Genomic DNA, 19,957 nt, shown 5'->3' with positions numbered 1-19,957 from the left:
CAACAGGTTCAGCTTATTTTGATGTTTCTTGAGACTAAGCCCAGTGCAGACAGTCTGCAGTCATAAAACTTTGGAGCACAAATTGATTGAGACAAGACAAAGAAGAACTTGGCTGTCTAGGACCTATGACGGGACTATTCAGCATAGAAGCATTTTAGAGGCATTTAATAGTTTAGCCCTTTCTGAGTCAAGAAATATTTACAGAGCATGAGCTCTGAGCTTACAACACCGGCCCTAGTGAAGAAAATGGGAACAGTCTTCGCAGGGTGCCCAGAACAACATCTGTAAGACTAATGGGACTGGAGAATATCAATGCTGGCCTCTTCCAGTACTCTGGGTGTTTAGTAGAGCATAAGACAGTCAATTTGTAGTGCCGCAGGAACCTAAGAAACCTGGTCCGCTCTCCTTACTTTAAAGCGACAGACGTATAGACCCTGAAAAGTGAAGGGATCAGCTCATGACCAGCTTGTGAGCAACACAGGCCTGGGGCTTCCGACCCAACTCATCCTCACTCACAGTGATGCGGACTGTCTACGGTCTCTGGAAGAGGGCACGGAGGGTGAGGGCGGCCGCCTGAGGACACGCAACACTCAGCCAGCTCTCCTAGCACAGTGCTGCTGGGCCCACGTAGGCAAGGCCCAGAAGCACCGCCACAGGCTTTGCCAGGAGCTCCAAAGAAGAGAGCAGATACGGGGTATTATCTCCTTTGAGGTGGGTGGACACAAGGAGCAAGAGTGGGGAGGCTCAGGACTAGGGCACGTGCACACTGTGTGTGTGTGCGTGCGTGCGCGTGTGTACACATCAGAGGGCCAACTGGATGTTTCTGCCGCGAGAGGAGCTGAGGTTTCTGACAGCCCATCTTGGTCAGTGCAGTGCTGGCCCATAGATGCAGTCTGTGGCCTCCTACCAACCATGGGTTTGCTGCTACGTGCCAGGGTGGGCAAAAGAAAGAAAATACTTGAGGAAATCCAGCAGCCAGGAGAGGAAAGCAAAGAAAACCACCTGTAACAGGTGTTAGCTCCAAGAGAGCAGGGATTTCACCTTGTGTTCAGTGCAGTATCTCTGCACCTGGAACGGGCCCAGCAAATGTTTCTGAATGAATGCAAGCATAGGTGCCTTCTATGGGGAACTGCCACCAGAAGCAGACCCGCTTCAGGATAACAAAAACAAGATGACAATTTGTGTGTGTTGGGGGGAGGGGGGACTAAAATGAAAATTTTCATTTTGAATGTGAAAATGTGATGGAAATATTTCAAGATGGTATGATTACATTGAGAACTACATCTGTGGGCAGGAAGATCAAGTGGAAGAAATACCAAAATTCAAAACAAAGGGACAAAGAAATGGAAATAACGAGGGAGCAGATGAGAGGCTTACAGAACAGATTCCTGAATATAAAGAGGAAAAGACGATGGGAGGACAGGAAATATTTACAGAAATAACTGAGGAAATTTTCCCCAGTTTGAAAAAATACTTGAGTCTGCAGAAGCAAAGGGCCCAGTGAGTTCTAGGCAGGTGGTGTGGACAAAGGCATACACCTGGGCACATGCTGTCAAAATTACTGAACTTGAAAGATGGGAAATTTTACAAACATCTAGAGGAATAAAATACTTGGAAAGTGAAAGGAATCCAACTAGTAGCAGATTGTCATCTGTAACACTGGAAGCTTGGAGACAGGTAGTGACATCCACAGGCCCTGAGAAAGGCCTGTCACAGCCAGGAATCCTGAGCCCAGCTATGTGATCCCGTCGGGCTGTAGCAGCCTGGTTGTGAGTGTTCATGGTGCGCCTCAGTGCTCTGACTCATATCGACACCAGTGAGTGACAGGCACTGATCATGTGCCTCTGAAAAGGCTCCTCGAGGGAGGCCAGGAGTGCAGGCAGAGCGGGGCTATCTGGCCAATAAAAATGGGATCTGTCAGTCGCTGAAGCAGTGACTCTATCCCAGAATCTTAGGAAACTGATTTTGGAAGCTCCTTAGAGATCATCTAATCTGATCACCCCATTTCACAGATGAAATTGAGTCCCATTGGGAAATGATTCACGCAAGGTTACAGAAGAGCCAATGACAGGCAGAGTAAGGACTAGAATCCCTGTCGTTACCCTCCAATTTGGTATTTTTGTTATTACACTTTTTATCCCGTTTCTGTAAGGTAGATACATTCAACTTTGTCCCCCTTTCTATCAACACGCAGATAAATACTGTACATATAATATTCTCTCACCATTTAATCAAATATTTATTGAACACAGGGAGTGAACATACATCGTCCCAGTCATTACAGAACTTAGTTTCCAAACTAAACTTTCACAAGGACTTCCGTACCATCCTAAGAGACAGCAGCCAGTCTTTCCTTCCCCATCAGTCACAACTTCATTGCTACCAGGATTCAATAGAAAGTACCAAAACAAGTGGCAATTCTGTGAATGTCCCCATCCTTCCTTCCTCCCTGAATCCATACACTTTGCCTTACGACTCAGCAGTTCCTCCCATTTGAGGTGGAGAGTATTTCCACAACCACTGATGTTGGACTCAGCTGTGTAGGTTTCTCTGGCCAATGGAATGCGGGGGGAGGGGTCAGGGTCCCAGTTCCGAGTCTAGACTTGTGTTTCTGCCACCACGAGAAAAGCATGCCCTGATTAGCCCACACGTCCCAGGAGAGTAAGAGCGGAGCAGAGCCCACACCAGCCTTCCGCAGCCTGATGCCCGGGGGCCCCACCTGGCCCGCGAGCCTGTGAGCATGGCAATCAGTGCTCATCACTGGACGCCATGGGATCGGGGTGGGGGCTTGTGCAGCAGTAGCTAACTAATAGTTACAGTGCACCCCACGTCTAGCCCTGGTCACCGGGAGGACAATAGCTTGACTCCACCAAGACTCTGCCTTCCCCGCCTTCACCTGCGGCTGCTTTCAGAGATCTCTCCAAAAGAAACAGTCCCTTGGCTCCTGTGGGAACACTGTGGTTCTGTAGTGAGCCCACCGTCAGCCAGTAGGTAACCATGGACTCTGCAGTTTGCTTCCTCCACCCCTTAGCAGATGGACGTGATACGTGTCATCAGCACCCCGGCTGACTGGCCATGGGCTAAGAGTACCAGTGGGGCAGGGATACCAAAACATGTTTTTTGGAGGAATCTGGTATTTTTTTAAAAGGGGGGGATGGGAATCAGGACTCCTTAGGGTTCTTTATTTTATAGTTAATGCTGTCTTTATTAAATGCTGTTTTTTGTTTTTTGCAGTATGCGGGCCTCTCACTGTTGTGGCCTCTCCCGTTGCGGAGCACAGGCTCCGGACGCGCAGGCTCAGCGGCCATGGCTCACGGGCCCAGCCGCTCCACGGCATGTGGGATCTTCCCGGACCAGGGCACGAACCCGTGTCCCCTGCATCGGCAGGTGGACTCTCAACCACCGCGCCACCAGGGAAGCCCTAAATGCTGTTTTATTTTGCATTCTAGGACACAGGATGCTATATCTTTTTTTAGATCCTAGGACCTTTAAAGTTTGTAATCTGGCTTTGAATGAATTATCAAGTGATTTTGTTTTTTTTTCCTCTGCAATCTGTTTTCTCCATAGCCCTTCCAAGCCCACACTTGGCCTTTGTGCCTCAGGAGAGGGATGCCACAATGGAAATACAAAGAGAAACAAAACAATTAGAATATTTTTTAACTTTTCAAGTTCAAGGTCTTGGCATTAAGGACTGGTTTGGAAGAATGTTTGCCTCTCTCCTTCCCACCAAGGGAACAGGGGAGGAGTGTTCCTCTGGCCTGGGGAGAGGAACAGAAGGTGGAGGGGTGGACACAGTCAGATCCTGGGGTGGGCTGTGATATGGAATCCCCACCCCAGGCAGGGAGGGTGGGAGGGAGGAAAAAAGAGGCACAGACAGCAGAGGAGCTCCGGGCCTCGCTTTTCTAGGAGGGGCCCGGGAGAGCAGTGATGCCAGAAGACCCACCCCAGCACGGAGCGTGGCAGTGGACTTGGAGGCCACGTGTGGCTGAGGCAGAGCCTGAGGCAGCCTGAGCTTCTGTGGCTCCATATAACATGAGGGAGAAGCCGCATTTCCCTGAAAAGGGCATGGGAGTTAGCTGAGAAACACATCTGGTGGGCCTGAAGGCTCCCCCGCCACCGTGTAGGGACATTTCAGCAGGAAGTGGTCCTGATGAGGACAGTGACGTCTGAGCAGGTGCCGTGTGCACAGGCAGCTCTGTGGGCCTGCCTCCAATGTCATGCTGCTGCACTTAGCCTGCAGCGTGGGGCACAGGGGACCCTGAAACGACTGTGATTAACAAGACACTGTCCCTCTTTACCTAGTAACTGTTTTCTGTCATCACTTGAATAGAGATGGTGATGTTAAAAAAAAATAATAGTGAATTGGTACAGCCACTATGGAGAACAGTATGGAGGTTCCTTAAAAAACTACAAATAGAACTACCACATGACCCAGCAATCCCACTACTGGGCATATACCCTGAGAAAACCATAATTCAAAAAGAGTCACGTACCAAAATGTTCATTGCAGCTCTATTTACAATAGCCCGGAGATGGAAACAACCTAAGTGTCCATCATCGGATGAATGGATAAAGAAGATGTGGCACATATATACAATGGAATATTACTCAGCCATAAAAAGAAACGAAATTGAGCTATTTGTAATGAGGTGGAGAGACCTTGAGTCTGTCATACAGAGTAAAGTAAGTCAGAAAGAGAAAGACAAATACCGTATGCTAACACATATATATGGAATTTAAGAAAAAAAAATGTCATGAAGCACCTAGGGGTAAGACAGGAATAAAGACACAGACCTACTAGAGAATGGACTTGAGGATATGGGGAGGGGGAAGGGTAAGCTGTGACAAAGCGAGAGAGAGGCATGGACATATATACACTACCAAACGTAAGGTAGATAGCTAGTGGGAAGCAGCCGCATAGCACAGGGAGATCAGCTCGGTGCTTTGTGACCGCCTGGAGGGGTGGGATAGGGAGGGTGGGAGGGAGGGAGACGCAAGAGGGAAGAGATATGGGAACATATGTATATGTATAATTGATTCATTTTGTTATAAAGCAGAAACTAACACACCATTGTAAAGCAATTATACACCAGTAAAGATGTAAAAATAATAATAATAATGTTTTTTGCTCACCTGAATGATGGCCTGAAGAGTCTTATTCGCCTCATAGAATTTGCTCAGGGGAAAACGCCCTCACCAGTCTCCGATCTCCTTCCCCCGCTTATGCTCTTCTCTTCCGCCCTCACCCCTGCCACCTTGCTGCCCTCAGACTTCCCCAAACCCCCGTGGTCTACTCTTGGGCTGTAGCATCCCCTCTTCCTCCCTCCTGTTGCCTTCTTCGCCTTTTAAACTCCAGGTCCATGCGATAGGGGACGTCTCCCAACTCAGGTCAAGCCTACAGTCCCTGAGGCTTGAGCAGGAATGAGCCCTCAGGGACAGCTCGACAGGCAGAGAGCAAGGCAGCCCTGGCCTCCCCGTCTCTCCTGGGGCCTCTGCCCAGCTCTCCCCTCCCACCCACGTGGGACCCTCCCATGGGTGCAACCCACAACCCTCAGTTGTGGTGGGTTCTGTTCAGTGTAGGTTTTAAAATATTGTTTTATGGTCACAGGCCACGATGTGAATGCCAACCATCACATACAACCACTCATACAAATATTCCGTTCCCGCAGGGCTGGCAGGACCAGAAGGGAAATGAACCACAAACCAGTGCCCGCACCAACCCATGGTCACCTCATGGAAGAGAGTCTTTAAAGTGTTGAACTTTTATGCCAGGAATCATGAAATGTGTGTCAGTTGTCATCTTCCGTCGTTTTTCCCCCTCAGTTTTTAAATAGAAAAGTTCCTTGAACTGTACCTGGATTTGCGGTCACCACGCATATACCAGAGACTGCTCATAAGGTGAGGACAAGAGAAAAAGATGCAAGGAAGGAGGAGGGAAAGAGACGTTTTATAATCTCTCCATCTGCATTCAGATGACTCTCTAGTCATACCGCAGAGTTCTGAGATAAGAAACAACAGTCTTGCTTTTCCCAGAGGGTGCAACACAGAGGAAAGAGCGTGGAACTAGAGTAGGGATCCCTGAGCTGGGGTCTCACTTGCCAACCTTCTCTCCAAGGGGGGAACTGATCTCAATTTCCTCCTTATAAGATGGGGAAATACCTTCCCTGAATACCATGTGGGCCTACCGTGAGGGTCAAACGGAGAGAGGCTGCTTTTGTCTCAGGCGTTTGATAGTCTGTGCAGGTAGGACCAATGAAGCTGTAATTGGCGAGCCTTCCAGGGGGTTTCTGAAGTCAAACTAAGATGGTAAATGGTAACCAGCTGCCCTAATAGGCCCAGGCCTTGCAAGATGTTCCCTGTTTACACACGTATTAGCATTATTCTGACAAGGGGTCTGTAGCGTTCACTAGAACGCTGAGAGTGTCACCGACACAAAGTGGTTAAGAACTCCTATCCTAGAAGGTCACCACCTCGGCGCGTGACCCTATGGTTACTTACAGTTTAGAGCTGGCCTTTTTGCAAGAATTTGAGGCCACTTAAAATGAAGACACTATGCAGCAGAACATTCGTCAGAAGGATCAGAAAGCGTGTGTGGAGGAGGAGGTAGGGCGAGGATGAGGGTCAGCGGCGGTGGCGGGATTCAGTGGAGAGGATGGGGATCCCAGTAAGAACTGGAGGTAGGTTCCATTTCCTGGCGTTTAGTTCCCAGCCTCCTGACAATCAAGACACCCAAACAGGCCAGATTATACAAGTCCCATGCTACGACAAAAGGAGGCATCGGACGTCCCAGCACTGAACTCCGGAGAAACCAGCTGGATACGAAGACCGTCTATCTCACTGTGATACATCCCAACCCATCCTGGAGGCGACTGTCGGCCGGGGCCGGCCGGGCAGTGACCATCCCTCGCAAAGCTGCAAGACCGGCAGAAGGAGCCATGCGGGCTAAGAACGAGCTCTCCCTTCCCAGCACCACCACCTGCTCAAACGTCTCTCTCATTCTCCTGCCTCCACTTGCATCCTCTCCCGAGGGTCAGAACGGCACCCCGTCCTGCCTGAGAAGTCTGCAACCCCTCAGCTGGCTGAGGACAGAAGCTGGGGGGAGGGAGAGACCTAGCCAAGCCTCGTCAGCCCCCCACCAGGACGAGAGGGACGGGCGCCACATTCGCAGGCACGCTGACAGCCACAGATGGACAAGCTCCCAAGCGGGTCCCACACGTCTGCAAGGGATGCCTCAGAGGCTCTTACCTCCTCCTGAGTTTCCTCCGTGCTGCTGCCCTCCTCCTCTGCTCCACTGCCCAGTCCCAGCCAGGCGCAAAAGGGCTGCAGAAGCCGAGTCCACCAGGCGACCCTGCTCAGAAGCAACAGGAGCCCCGCACGCCTGCCGAGAGCCCTCCAGTGAGGGAGGAGCTTTTCAGTTAAGAGATGTCACGTGAACAGAGAAAAGGCCCTTCTCTCCTCCCCTCTGATCTTCCCATCTGTTTGCTGTTACCTGAAATTCATCCCAAGAGTTTCATGATAATCAACTCCAGCTTTGATCCTAATTAAGCAAATTAAAAAAACACGTCTTCCGAGAAGAGGCAGCTGTTAGTTACTTTAGTTTGTCTAATTACTAGTCAACCAAGTGGAATGAGAATCCCCAGTTCTCTTTAAAAGAGTGACAGCATAGGGGTTCCCTGGTGACGCAGTGGTTGAGAGTCCGCCTGCTGATGCAGGGGACACGGGTTCGTGCCCCGGTCCGGGAAGATCCCATGTGCCGTGGAGCGGCTGGGCCCGTGAGCCGTGGCCGCTGAGCCTGCGTGTCTGGAGCCTGTGCTCCGCAACGGGAGAGGCCACAACAGTGAGAGGCCCACGTACCGGAAAAAAAAAAAAAAAAAGTGACAGCATAATCCTGATTTGGTTAAAATTACACACATATGCACAGAAAAAAAAGACCAAGACGTAGTCCCCAAAAAGGGCAAGAGTCGTTACCTCTGTGTTTTTATTTCTTTATGACCTCTTTATTTTCCATCTTTTCCATGTACTTTTGCATTAGAAAAGTAAACTGTTAAAATCAATAAAAATAAGTACCATTTGGAAATCTGTATTAAATCAACATAGATTGATTTTAAAGGTAAATAGTCCCTCCCCACTCTTCCTTTCCAACAAACAAGCGCATTACTGATCATCTTTCCAAACAGATACGAGTAAAGAATTTTCCAGAGACCACCAGGTGCTCCTTGTAGGGGTCCCTGCGGCCACACAACGAGGAGGTCACTCCCACCTGTGTGCTTCCACAGCCCAGCAACGAAAGAAAATGCCTATCAGCCCTCGGTTTGAGAGAGCTTTGCAACCCACCTGCTCTGTTACCTGTGTTAACGGGGTGGCGGGGGGGGGGGCGGTGAGGGCATGGCCAAATCACCAGAGGAAAGAAGTAAGGGAACCACACCCTGGGTCAGAATCTCAGGAGTCAGGTCTCCGAACAGCTGTTCCCAGAGCTTCCAGCAGGGGGCAGCAGGGCACTGTCAGCGACAGCTCCATCAACAGCCATCTGGTGTCACCGAGGAAACAGCCCTAACTTCCACATCCGGGGGAAGCCTGGAGCAACTCATCCTTTCTGTCTGTAGCTCAAGAACGCTGTGCCCTTACAGAGCTGCCTGATGGAAAATGAGACTTCGAGCAAGTAAATGATGTGTCACCAGGAAAGCCGCAATCAAACAAAAGAGAAACCCAAAGTTTCTTCCGAAATCATATTTTTCTCAGTTTAGAAAAGTCTCAAAACCGCCATGTGTCTATTTTGTATATTTATCTACATTTGGCTTTATTCCAAAAAGGATTTAAGGCAGCTTCACCAAGTCACAAGGTCTCTGCTTCATCCTAATTACACAGGACAAAGGAAACACAGAATCTGTTCATATTTGCCGCAGGTAATAAACAGTCTGTTTACTGACAGGCATTTGTCTTAGTGCTTGCCAAAATGAAGCAAAGGGAAGTTGGTCCGAGCTGCGAACAGATGGATCTGGGATGAAAGCCCAATAGCCTTGAAGTGATGCCAGCAGCAGCGAAGTGATTAGTGAAAGAGACTTTACAGAAAGGAGCAGGTAGCAGGAGGCCGGCGCTGCACCTGAGCCCTGGCTCTTTGTACCAGCTTGTCATCAGTTAGCCTTGTGACACGTGGGAAAGCCACTGCCCCTCTCTAGCAATCTGTTTCCTCTTCTACAAACGAGGGATTCCTATTCCCAGATAACTTTTGACTCAGATACGAGAACAGACGGGACTTAAGGGCCCTGCGGGGAAGGACAGCTGAAATGGGTTTTGTGCTTTGGGGCACAGGACTTCGGCTGGGGAGGGCACTGGAAGGAAACTGTTGTCAATAAACATGTGCAAGAAGGGACTGTGTGTGGAAGCCACAGCTTGACCCTTCTTCATCTGCACAATCTATTTCCAGCCTTAGCACCTGGGAACAGGGCAGGGAGGCCAGAGGGGTGGTCTTCACGGTTTCTAGCCTCAACTTTTTCTTTAAGTAAAAGCTCAGAGGCTCCAGAGACACCTGCTTACCTAGGGCCACCCCTGCTAACGCCCTGGGTACCGCACAGAGCCCCGTGTGATGAGCCCTGGTCCGGAGCATTGGACTGGCTTGTGTGGCGTCCCCTGAGTGAGTACTCAGCCATTTCAATCCCCACTGGGGCACCATCCCCTTCAGAAAGGAACGTGCAAGTCGTAAAGAGTGTCAGGCAAAGACAAAATCTTTTGGTTTTAATCTTTACTTTCAATCCCAAAAAAATCTCTTTCCTTTTTGTTACAAAAGTACTAAACACACACAGACAGGGGAAGAAAGTTGACATCTGCAAACTACGTGCCTTCAACAGGCGTCTCAGTAATCCCATCACCAACAGCCATGTGCAAGGCAGAGACACCAGGGAGGTCATTCTCAGGAGTCGGAACTATACCAGAGATGCACGGTCACTTTAGTTCATTTAAAGATGATCAACGGGGGCGAAGCCAGACAGACTGTGTGGGTTCTACTCACTCTGACACTCCCGAGAGCCTTCTCATCCGGCCAGCCTGGAGGCCCAGCCCTCCCGGAAGGGAGACACAGCCTGCATCTCAGCAGTTCATTGGGACAAGCTGGAGGTGCTGAGGGAAGCCTAGAGCGCTGTCGCCGGGCTTGGAGGGGTGGCCAGGGGGTACGGCCGGGCACCTTCCTGTGCGGGCTCCTCGCCCAGGCTCACCGGAAGGTCTCTGCGCTTGGCCGTGCAGGGAACCGTGCTCAAGCCGAGCAGCTGTCCAAAGCGTGTCCGTCTCCGGCGTGACCGCTTGCCCCTCCAGCCCTCTGAGGGGAAGGAGCCATCAGTCCACTGTGCCATTGTAGGATTTGTTGAACTTGTTGAAGGTGAAATCCACGGTGTGCGTGGAGATGGGCTTTCTGTACAGAGGGTTTGAAGCCTAGAGAACACGGGAGGTAAGAGGACGTGTGTTAGTTCATTCGTTCATTCGCACACACACAGGGTTGGAGGCCCTTCTAGGGTCAGTCACCCAGGAAGGCAGTGGGCCCCGCCCGCGGGTGAAGGCAACGGCCTTTTGCTTCAAGACTGGCTCCTCTAAGCCGGCCTGGGACGGTCCCGCCCCTCCCTGAGCTGCTCTCTCCATCTCTGAAACGAGCGGCCGTGTCTGTTAGATGGTCTCTGAAGTCCCTTGCAGGTTTAACACACTCACTGGGGATTCAGGGGGTGCTCCCACTTGCTCAGTCCTTCAGGAACGTGCAGTCTGCTTGGGGAGATAAGACACACACGGACACTGCGATAGACTGTGAGCACGTGGGACCCTCTCCTGGACCGCTGGACACGGCCTCCCTGCTCAGGCTGTGGCGAGCGCCTCCGCCGGTGAGCCTCCCGACCGGGGCCTGCTGCGGGGCTCCGTGCAGGGCGTCCAGAACTGGGCACACGCTGCCTCTCAGGTTTCGCCTCTTCGTGTTTTTTGTTTTGTTCTTTTTAATTTTTTGGCTGCACTGCGCAGCGTGTGGGATCTTAGTTCCCCGACCAGGGATCGAACCCAAGCCCCCTGCAGTGGAAGCGCAGAGTCTTAACCGCTGCACCACCGGGAAAGTCCTCGCTTCTTTGTTCTGAATCCCAAAGACGTTAGTGGGCCTCTGCTTGCCCTCAGCTGGACTGCTAAGCTTGACATTTTTTCTCCTTCCAACTTTCCCTGGCTTACCATTTCGTAGCGGGCCCTGGATCGCTCACTCTGGAACTTCGCAAACTCTCTCCGGTCGTGGATGGTGACAAGCAGCTTCCAGATGGCCAGGAGCGCAAGCCCAATCAGGATGATGCTGCCGACCACGGCCAGGAGGATGGTCATGGCATTGGGGGCAGTTCCACACTCTGGAGGGGACCAGGGCACGATGAGCAAAGCTACCGCCATCACCGTGCCCCCACCCCCCGCCCTTAGGCCCGTCAGCTCTCCCCAGAGGCCTTCCCTGGATTCTCTGAGATCCCCACACTGCTTCTGAGAGACCTGGGTGGCAGGCAGGTTTCTCCAATGCACATAAAGTGGAAGATTCAAAGAGAACTGGTCACTGTTCCAAGGCCACACAGTAAGTCAATGGCAAAGTCTAGGAGAACCTTGGTGGCGGCTCCACTTTCTCCCACACGCTGTGTGTACGGCTGCATCTCCCCAACGCGAAGCACCCACGCCCCAGCCCGGCCCCACCTCCCGTGCAGGACGCTGGACCAGGTCTCAGCTTTCACGTAAATAGTTTCAGGAGTAGACTGGGCGGCAGGAGGTTTCATGAAGCCGCTTCCACAGGGCTGGGCTGGGGGCCAGCCAACACTTGTAAGCCCTTAGTGTGGAGCCTTTGGAGCAAATGTGCTTATTTTCAAAGAACCGCAAAGACAGCGCTTGGAAACAGAGCCTCATTCTTACAGGCGTGCATCCTGGGCTAGGACCACAATCCTTCCCTCTGCCTCTGGCCTAGGGAAGGCACATTATGTGGTCTAGCCCCATTTGGAAAAACAGTTTGCAATGTTTTGAAAGGAAGAGAGCAGATCTTTTTCTGCACCACCCATCTCTGCCCCGGCAACCTCCACCAGAGAAGAATGAAAGGGGTCATACTAGAAACCCTCATTACCCCAAGGAAAAGGGCCATTGGTCCCCGGGCCCAGAGCGTGGGGAAGAATTGCCGCTGTTAGATGAGAGTGTGCCGTCCTCAGGGGCCCAGGGAGCGAGGCATGGCACCTGCAGGAATGTCAACCCAGCGCTCCATCTGCCCTTCTAGGACTCCACTCCGGGAAGCGGCAGCCCGGCTAGGGCTGTGTGTACCCAGATGCTTCCTGACGCCCAGCCTTGATGGTCCAGACCTGCCCTGCATGCTCGCACCACCATTAGCCATGTAGGCTAAGTGTGTTCTGTGCTTACTGTCACCCCTGTGTCCCCTCCTTCAAGATGAGACACTCCCCCAGGGCAGGGCACTATCCTCCTATAACTCCCATTCCCCCAAGTCATGCCCCCCTCAAGCTCCGGCCCCGTGATGGGTCCCCAGATATACAACCATCTTTCTTCTAAACTCTAGCAGTCAGGTAGGGGCGACCTTAGATCTTGATCTTTATATGGGACTGTATCCCTCCTCTCTCTGGAGTTTGGAAAGGATGGTGAGGAGAGAACGGGTGATGCATCAGAAACCGAGCCCCCAGGGGGAGCAGACGGAAGTGGCCCTCACCCACCTGGCTCCCTGAGGACTGTCAAGTTGGACTTCCCACTGGGGAGCTCTGCATACGTGAACATCATCACACAATCCTTGGCAGTTTTGTAGAAACAAAGCACAGCCTCCTGGTCATCTTTCACTGGAAGAAAACCAAGCAGAAATGTCCTGAGTGTGTCTCTGAGTGATGCAGAGCGGCTAAGGGACGGGTGAGGAGCCAGGACCCCGCAAAGGAGAAAAGGGGGCGCAGAGAGGCTTCAAGGGAAGGCTGGACCTTAAAAATGAATTTCTCACATCAAGAACGCAGGCCCAGCGCTAAGTGAGGCTGCGCCGGGGACACGAATTCCCTTCCATGCGAGGCAGGCCTCCGCAGGCTCACTGGGGTGAAAGGAGAGGGGGCACTACTGCTGGGGCGGGACTGGGCAACGGAATTGGGTAAAGAAAAGGGCCATCCTGCTGTCCACGGAGGCCTGAGAGTTCAGGCTTGAGTCTACCTGGCTGCGAGCCGGCTGCAGAGGCCAGGAGGCAGCGGCGCTTGCCTGAGATGAGAAACCAAAAAGACCCACGCGGCAAGGAGGGTGGGTGGATGAGAGACTGCACCTCCCACCCACGGTGCGCACCGCTGGCCTCGCTCCCCGTAGTGAGAAGCCCCCTTCCTCAAGCTGCCTCAGCACCTGCCATCCCCACGCGGCTGTTACCTGAGGGGAAGGTATCGCCAACCCCACTCCCCCCAGCTGCGCCCCCCCAGGCACTGTCTGCATTCCCAGCCTCCCCCGGGACAGGATTAGACTGGTTTCCAGGGTGGAAAGGAAGCGGGAAGGGTGTGAAGCAAGAGAGAGGCGGGTGGTAAGGGAATGACCCACTGGTCCTGAGTGACAACTGTGGGCAATTTTGTGACACGAAATGCTTTCTAGCTCTGCCCGTTGTAACCCTGTTGCTCCACCTAGAACCAGACAATTCTGAGTGGTTATCAGACACGGAGGCCTGGGCTTTTGCTCTCGGCCCCCAGTCCTAAGCCTGGTCTGGGTGAGTGTGAGCGAGCATGGGTATGAGAAAGCCTGGGGGAAGGAAGGAAAAGGATAACTGGTGAACGCGACAGAAACCTTCTCTGTGAAGCAACTGGTTCATGACAAAGGGGCAGAGGGAGAGGCAGCTGTGCGTGAACAGCTGCATTTGCTCCAGAGCGAGTAAGTAGTCAGTGGGCCGGGGGGGGCATCGCCATCTTTCTGTGGGTGCCCAGTCAGGGGGCAACGGCCCCAGGTCTGCAGGCAGAACTTGCTGTGAGCCAGACCTCAAGTCACAAGACAGAAGCAGGGCAGGAAAACGGGCATGAGAGGCCGGATTCGGGGAGGCAGGGGCAGGGGCTCCCTGCTGTGGTACAGCCCTGGCACACAGTAGGTGCTCAATGAATATGTGTTGGCGGAATACATGACTCGGCAGCCTCAGGAGCCATGATTCGGCCAGAGCATCACTCAAGATCAGGGAGGCAGGAAAAAGGAGTGGGGAGACCTGTAGGAATGAGGAAGAGCCAGGGTAGCACTCCACCCTGGGTTCATTCGCACAGAATGTGAGCTCTGCCTCGTCTAACGCGGGCAGGGCACCGCGAGAACTGCGCTGGGCTGAGGCCAAACAGAGACTGGCTAGCTGGTCACCAAACATGGTTTCCCAGCTTCCTGGGCACAGCTGCACGACACTTCCCGCCATCCTTGCAGTAAACGTGGCTGGATGACTGAGCTCTGGGTGGGGGGAATGTCGTGTGCACCACTTCCAGGCCCCACCCATGTAAACCTCCCCCATGATCTTTCCCCATTTGCAGATTCAATGGAGAGAATTCTGAGGACCCGGGGGAGGGTGGAAACACAATCTAGAGGGTGCCTGGGCTCCTGAAGGAGCACAGAGAGGCCTTGTCAACCAAGAACATCTTCACTGGACTTCGAGTGAGTGACAAACTGACTTTTATTTTGTTAAGTCATTGAGGTTTGGGGTTTGTTTGTTGTAGCAGCTAACAGTACTTATTCTAACTAATATACCAACTTCTCAGGAAGCCTGGGAGAAGATGTAGGAAGGGACTAGGCTTCAGGGATGGGACAGAAACTTAAGAACAGGAAGGTCTTACACCCTGGAGAGCCCAGAACCTATGACCTAACACAGGTACTCCAAGTCCTCTTGGGGAGCCAGCCAGGACTAGCCAAAGGACACTGAGGTTGCTTCCTAAGTCAAGGTTAAAACTACCCTCCTGTCTGCCAGGCAGCCCTGAAGATCGTCCCCACGAGGGAGAAAGTCTCTACACGTCTGCCAAGATCCAGAAGGGGCCGGCTGCCCAGGGCCGCTCCCCACACTCACCGACGGTGTCCACCCGTGTGATCACCTCATCCTTGCACAGGTTCTGGCAGGTCTGGTTGTCAGCTGAGCTCCCTGAGTGAAGCAGCAAGCACTCAACACAGTCTCTTTGGAAAAGAGGCAGGAAATGTGGGTGTTAGATGCTGGGTAGTAACTCCACACATGTAACTGAGTGCATGTCCCAAGGGTGCAGGGTCCCCGCCCTCCTGCAAGCCCCTGAAGGCTTTAACTTCGCCCATGTTCAGATGTTTGGCCTCAAGGAACATTTCTTCTCTGTCCTTCTTGCTGCTATCATGCAGGGAAGCCCAAGGGTTCTTGGAGGAACACATGTGGGTTTAGAAGCATGTCTGGCACACATGTCAAGTTGCAGGTTGGAAACCTTTCCAATTCTGACCCCAGGAGGCAAATCCACCTGCACTCCGGTGCACCCAGTGCCTCACTGAGGAGCCTGCCCCAAACAAGAAGTTTCTGAAGATAAAGAAGTGTTCCTGGCCTCGAAGAGGGGTCCTCACCCTCCCATGGCCCCAATTCCCAGGATCCCCACCAGGAGACCATCACCCAGGCAGGGCTCTCAGCACATTAAACTCTCTGGGTGGGCTTTCAAGACAAAACACCACTGCCTGGGCCCAACCACACCCATGGAATCCGAACCTCTGGGGCTGGACCTGGGCTCTTGGGGATTCTGAGTAAAGGTGAGGGCTGAGAACCACCGTCCTGGAGACTCTCAGGCCCTTGCCCCCTTCCTGCTCCCACACAGAGCCCACCTGGCAGGGGAGCTAAGCTCTAAGGGTCCGTAAAGCTTGTTGTGGAGGGGAGAGAGGGTCTCTGACCTCTATGGGGGACTGGGGGATGGGGGAGCATAGATGAGATGCTGAGAACTCAACTCCAGGGAGAAGTGGGTTGGAACAAAACAGCCAGCTGATGGGGAACGTGCAGGAACTTTCTGAAGTGATGGTGCTCGGTGGCCGGCAAGGATGGTGAGAGACCCCAAAGGAGAGGTTTCCCCGGAAATGGGGTGAGGACTCCAGAGCCAAGTGTGCTGGGGGGGCGCACTGCCTCCCTGCCGCTGTGCCCTGGCACCCGAGGGCAGGGGAGCCTCAGCCACATGGGGGGACAGCAGCCCAACCTACCCCACAGGCCTGTGGGGACCAAAGGGGCTGCGTGTCTGGAAATCTCCCTGGCAAAGATATGGAGGGTTGTACCATCACAATGCGTTGCCTTTATTAGTATCATTTCAAAGTTCCGTGCGATGGAGAGACCCGTCACTACGTTTCCAGGGCAGAAACTGTGGCCTGAAGGGAGCTGGGAGCGTTTCATTAAGTCGCCCTATTTTACAGGTGAGGGGAGTGAGGAATCAGTGACAGTAGGTTCCAGCACCCAGGCACCTGCCTCTCTGTCAAGTTTCTCCCTGAGTCCTCACTCCACTGTCTGAACATCGAGGAGGAATGGGCGAGTAGACTGTGGAGGGAAAGCAGGGAAGACTTTCTTACCAGGGTCCTAATATGCTTAAGAATCCACCTATCCTCGGATTGGCCACAGAATCCCACTCTCCTGGTAATGACTTCATGGAAACATTCTGAAGTTAAGCAAGTAGGTAATGTTTGCACCTCTCCGGAGGCCAGAGCCCCAGCGGGCAGGCAACTGAGACCTGGCTGGGCGCCAGGAAGGCGTGGCTCCAGCGCCAGTCATTCACGCTGACGCCACTGCCCCTCCTCCACCCGTGGATTAACACACTGCAAAGCAAGGCGGCTGCTTCCGGTCTCCGCTAGGATTCACTGAGCCCTCCATCTGCATGCCCTGTTGTCATGAAACCACAGGGCCGCTGCCAGGGAACATTCCCTAATCATCCACGTGGACAGATGAGTTTAACCTGTGTGCTCCGCATACCGGATTGAATCTTGTGATCTACTGTAGTCACGTATTAAAATGTCTGGCCTTGAAACAAACAAGTTGCTGAGACAGACTTTGCTCAGCGAGACTGTTAATTGCAATCGGCTGAAACTGAATAGGAACTCACCCAAGGTGAAGAGCGTGTTTGGTTAGTTCTAGAAAGTGGAGATTGACTGCTCTGAAACCCCAGAAAAAAAAGGACATAGGCATTCAAAACCTGTTGGCTCTCAGCAAAGCAGCAAGTAGAAAAACAGCCTGAAGTAAGGCACTATCAAAGGTACTTTGTTTAAAAAAAAAAAAAAGTGACAACTAGGCTGTGAAAGAGGCTGTGTCAGTGTGGCCCGGAGACAAGGAAGGATGAGTGAGGTTCCCCTACGGCATCTCTTTGCTCTCCTTGCTCCTTTGATATTGCTTAATGGATAACACATCACCAAGTCTACGTCTTCTTGGCAATGAATGCTTTAAACATTTAAAGCGAAGGTGGTCTTCCCAAGAGGCCTTTTAACTGACCTAAGCCAACCCGATATTGCCCTGCTGCTCCGGAAGAAGGAAAGAAACAGGCTTGATCTGCCTTTATTGGTTCCATGTGTATTGTCCTAGCTTGGCACCAACCCCCATCAACCTCATATGCCCCAAGGTCTGGGAGCCCATACTCAACAGGGTTCTGCTGGTGGGAGAGCTGGGGGTAGGGCACCTCCCTCAGGCATTCAATGTTGATAATGGCCATGATTCCAGGCTCAGATAGCCACAGCTATTTGGGCTCCAGATCCAGGATCCTAACCTCCTCCTTCCCCTGAGATGTTTCTATTTGGATTTCTGTTGTTTCCCTGCTCTCAGCAGGTCTAAGGTAGATCTGTGTTTCTTCTCCCTTACTCTGCCTGGCTTCCCTCTAATTACGCAGAATAAAATCTGGCCCTGTCTATCTTGTCTCTCCATCTGCGGCCAGCTTTCAATTACCCACGCCTGGATTATTTGTGGCAAACATCCAGCCAGGGGTTCTGCCACCCAGAACGTTTCTGAGAGCAGACTGACCGGCAGCCACGCTGCTCAGGGAGCATGAACTCGTCTCATTAGGAGCCCGAGCCAGGGGTTTGGAAGGGAAATCTGCCAAAAAAAAACTGCACAGTTGCGTTTCCCAGCCAAAGAGAAACAACGTCCGTATTATTATTTGTTCCTGATTATCTGTGCCCTCCCTCCTGGCCCCTTAGGACACGGACGCTGATGGCGCAGCTGTTTCTCTAGCAAAATTCAAGAGAAACCGTCACTCTTGCTTTCCCGCTGGCATAACTCCCTGATTTAATTCCGTCTCATTCGCACTCTGGCAGAGTGTGAAGGGCAGAGCCGTGGGGAGGTCAACAGGGGAATGTAACCCCGTGGCTGGGTCAGTGGAGGCCTGGAACCCGCGCCTGGACAATCTGCGTTCAGCAGCAGCGCAGAGACCCACTCCATCATCTGTACAAATGGAGCGGAAAATGCCAGAGCCACTGTAGCTTGTTCCTGGCTTGCCTTATCTAGGTCGGGTGCCCTCCTGTCCAGTTTACCTTCTGATGATGTTTTGTTTAAAGCAGCATTTCCCATATGGGGCGGGGGGGCTGTGAAACATTGTTTGGGAGATGTTAATGGGGCAGAAGGCCAAATTCATTTGGAAGAAAGATGCATGCTGAATGTCCTTTTAAAATACTCGGTGACACACTAAAGGCTCAAGAAGATGCTATTTTGGTACTAAAATCAGTTTAATTTCATTTAACTCAGTAATCCTATAACTTCTAAACTTGTTTAGGAACAGAGTAACAGTTTTTGTTGCTGTTATGTTTTGATTTCGTTTTTTTTTTTTTTTACAAAATCCCCATGCAACCAGTGTTTCAAAGACCCTATTCCAGTTAATGTTAGTAAGAGTTTCGATCCCCAGCAAGTCTGTGTGGGGAAGATGCAGGAGATGGGGGGTGAGAGGCTGGCCAGCCCTGAGGGCTGACTGGCCGGATGACAGGCCTGGTCTGGGGGAGACGTTGGGGTTGGGTGGGGCGGGGGGGGTGTGGAGGGCTGTGTAGGGGCAGCGCTTTACCTCTTGGTGCTGCAAGCATCCAGGCAGGTCGGGCACTTCTCACACGTCTCCCCAAAGGCCCCTGGCTCCGTGCACTGGCACTGCCCACAGACACAGTGCCCGCGGTCACTGCAGATCTGGCCATCCCTGGCCTGGCACGTACTGATGTCTGTCGAGCAGTTACAGTTGTCCCCGATGTAACCTGCGTGGCATTTGCATTCTCCGCAGTGACAGTCGCCATGGCCTAAAGTACACACACGGCACATCAGCACCTGCCTGCTTACACGGACACACAACCAACCGCCCAGCGCCTGCCGTGTGCCGCACACTGGGGATCCAACAGAATGAGACGCCGACTGTGCCCTCGCAGGCCGTCTGGGCAGACAAAGACGGCCTGGTGCTGACACGGGGTGACAGCAGGGCGCCTGGGCAGTGCGTATGGCCTGGCTGGGCTGAGTGCTGTTCCAAGTCGGTCCAGAACTTGGCCGAGTCGTGCCACAGGCCCAGGACACCAGAGAGCTTCTTCCTGTCTCCCGTGTTACGTGATTAATGGCCCCAGAACCTGTGAATGTGACCTCGTATGGCAAAGGAGACTCTGCAGTGTGATTAAGTGAAGGATTTTAACATGGGGGAGATTCTCCCGGATCATCCAGGGGGGCCCTAGGTGCCACCACAGGGTCCATATGGGGCACGGGGAGATCTGACTACAGAAGGAGGTGGCAACGGACAGGAGAAGCAAGATGCTGCGCTGCCACCTTTGAAGATGGAGGAGGAGACCTCGAGGAGGCCGGAATGCAAGGAACGCAGCCCTGCAAGACGGAAAAGGCGAGGGAAGGGTCCTCGCCCAGACCCTCAGGGCAAGGAGTGCGGGCGGCCCTGCTGCCACCTCGACTTCAGCCAGAGGAAACGATTTCAGACTCTAACCTCCAGAAAAGAGAACACATCTGAGTTGTTTTCAGTCGCTAAATCTGTGGTACCCTAACACAGCCACGAAGGAAACCAACAGAGTTGTT

At 52.6% G+C, this 19,957-nt stretch overlaps 1 protein-coding gene across 1 annotated transcript in view; it reads right to left on the bottom strand.

Annotated features, from left to right (window-relative positions):
- Positions 1-9,724: 9,724 nt before the first annotated feature.
- ITGB5 (integrin subunit beta 5) overlaps positions 9,725-19,957 on the bottom strand; it is a 111,695-nt gene continuing 101,462 nt past the window's right edge. Inside the window, exons 11-15 of the mRNA XM_067738647.1 lie at positions 18,966-19,188; positions 15,017-15,120; positions 12,696-12,815; positions 11,191-11,357; positions 9,725-10,422 (exon numbers count right to left, since the gene is read on the bottom strand). Of these exons, the coding sequence (XP_067594748.1) occupies positions 10,327-10,422; positions 11,191-11,357; positions 12,696-12,815; positions 15,017-15,120; positions 18,966-19,188 (710 nt within the window). The 3' untranslated portion in view covers positions 9,725-10,326. The remainder of the gene's footprint in view (positions 10,423-11,190; positions 11,358-12,695; positions 12,816-15,016; positions 15,121-18,965; positions 19,189-19,957) is intronic.

The sequence above is a fragment of the Pseudorca crassidens genome, chromosome 5 (genome assembly GCF_039906515.1).
Source record: "Pseudorca crassidens isolate mPseCra1 chromosome 5, mPseCra1.hap1, whole genome shotgun sequence".
Taxonomy (NCBI): domain Eukaryota; kingdom Metazoa; phylum Chordata; class Mammalia; order Artiodactyla; family Delphinidae; genus Pseudorca; species Pseudorca crassidens.
This window is presented reverse-complemented; position numbering and strand designations above follow the sequence as displayed.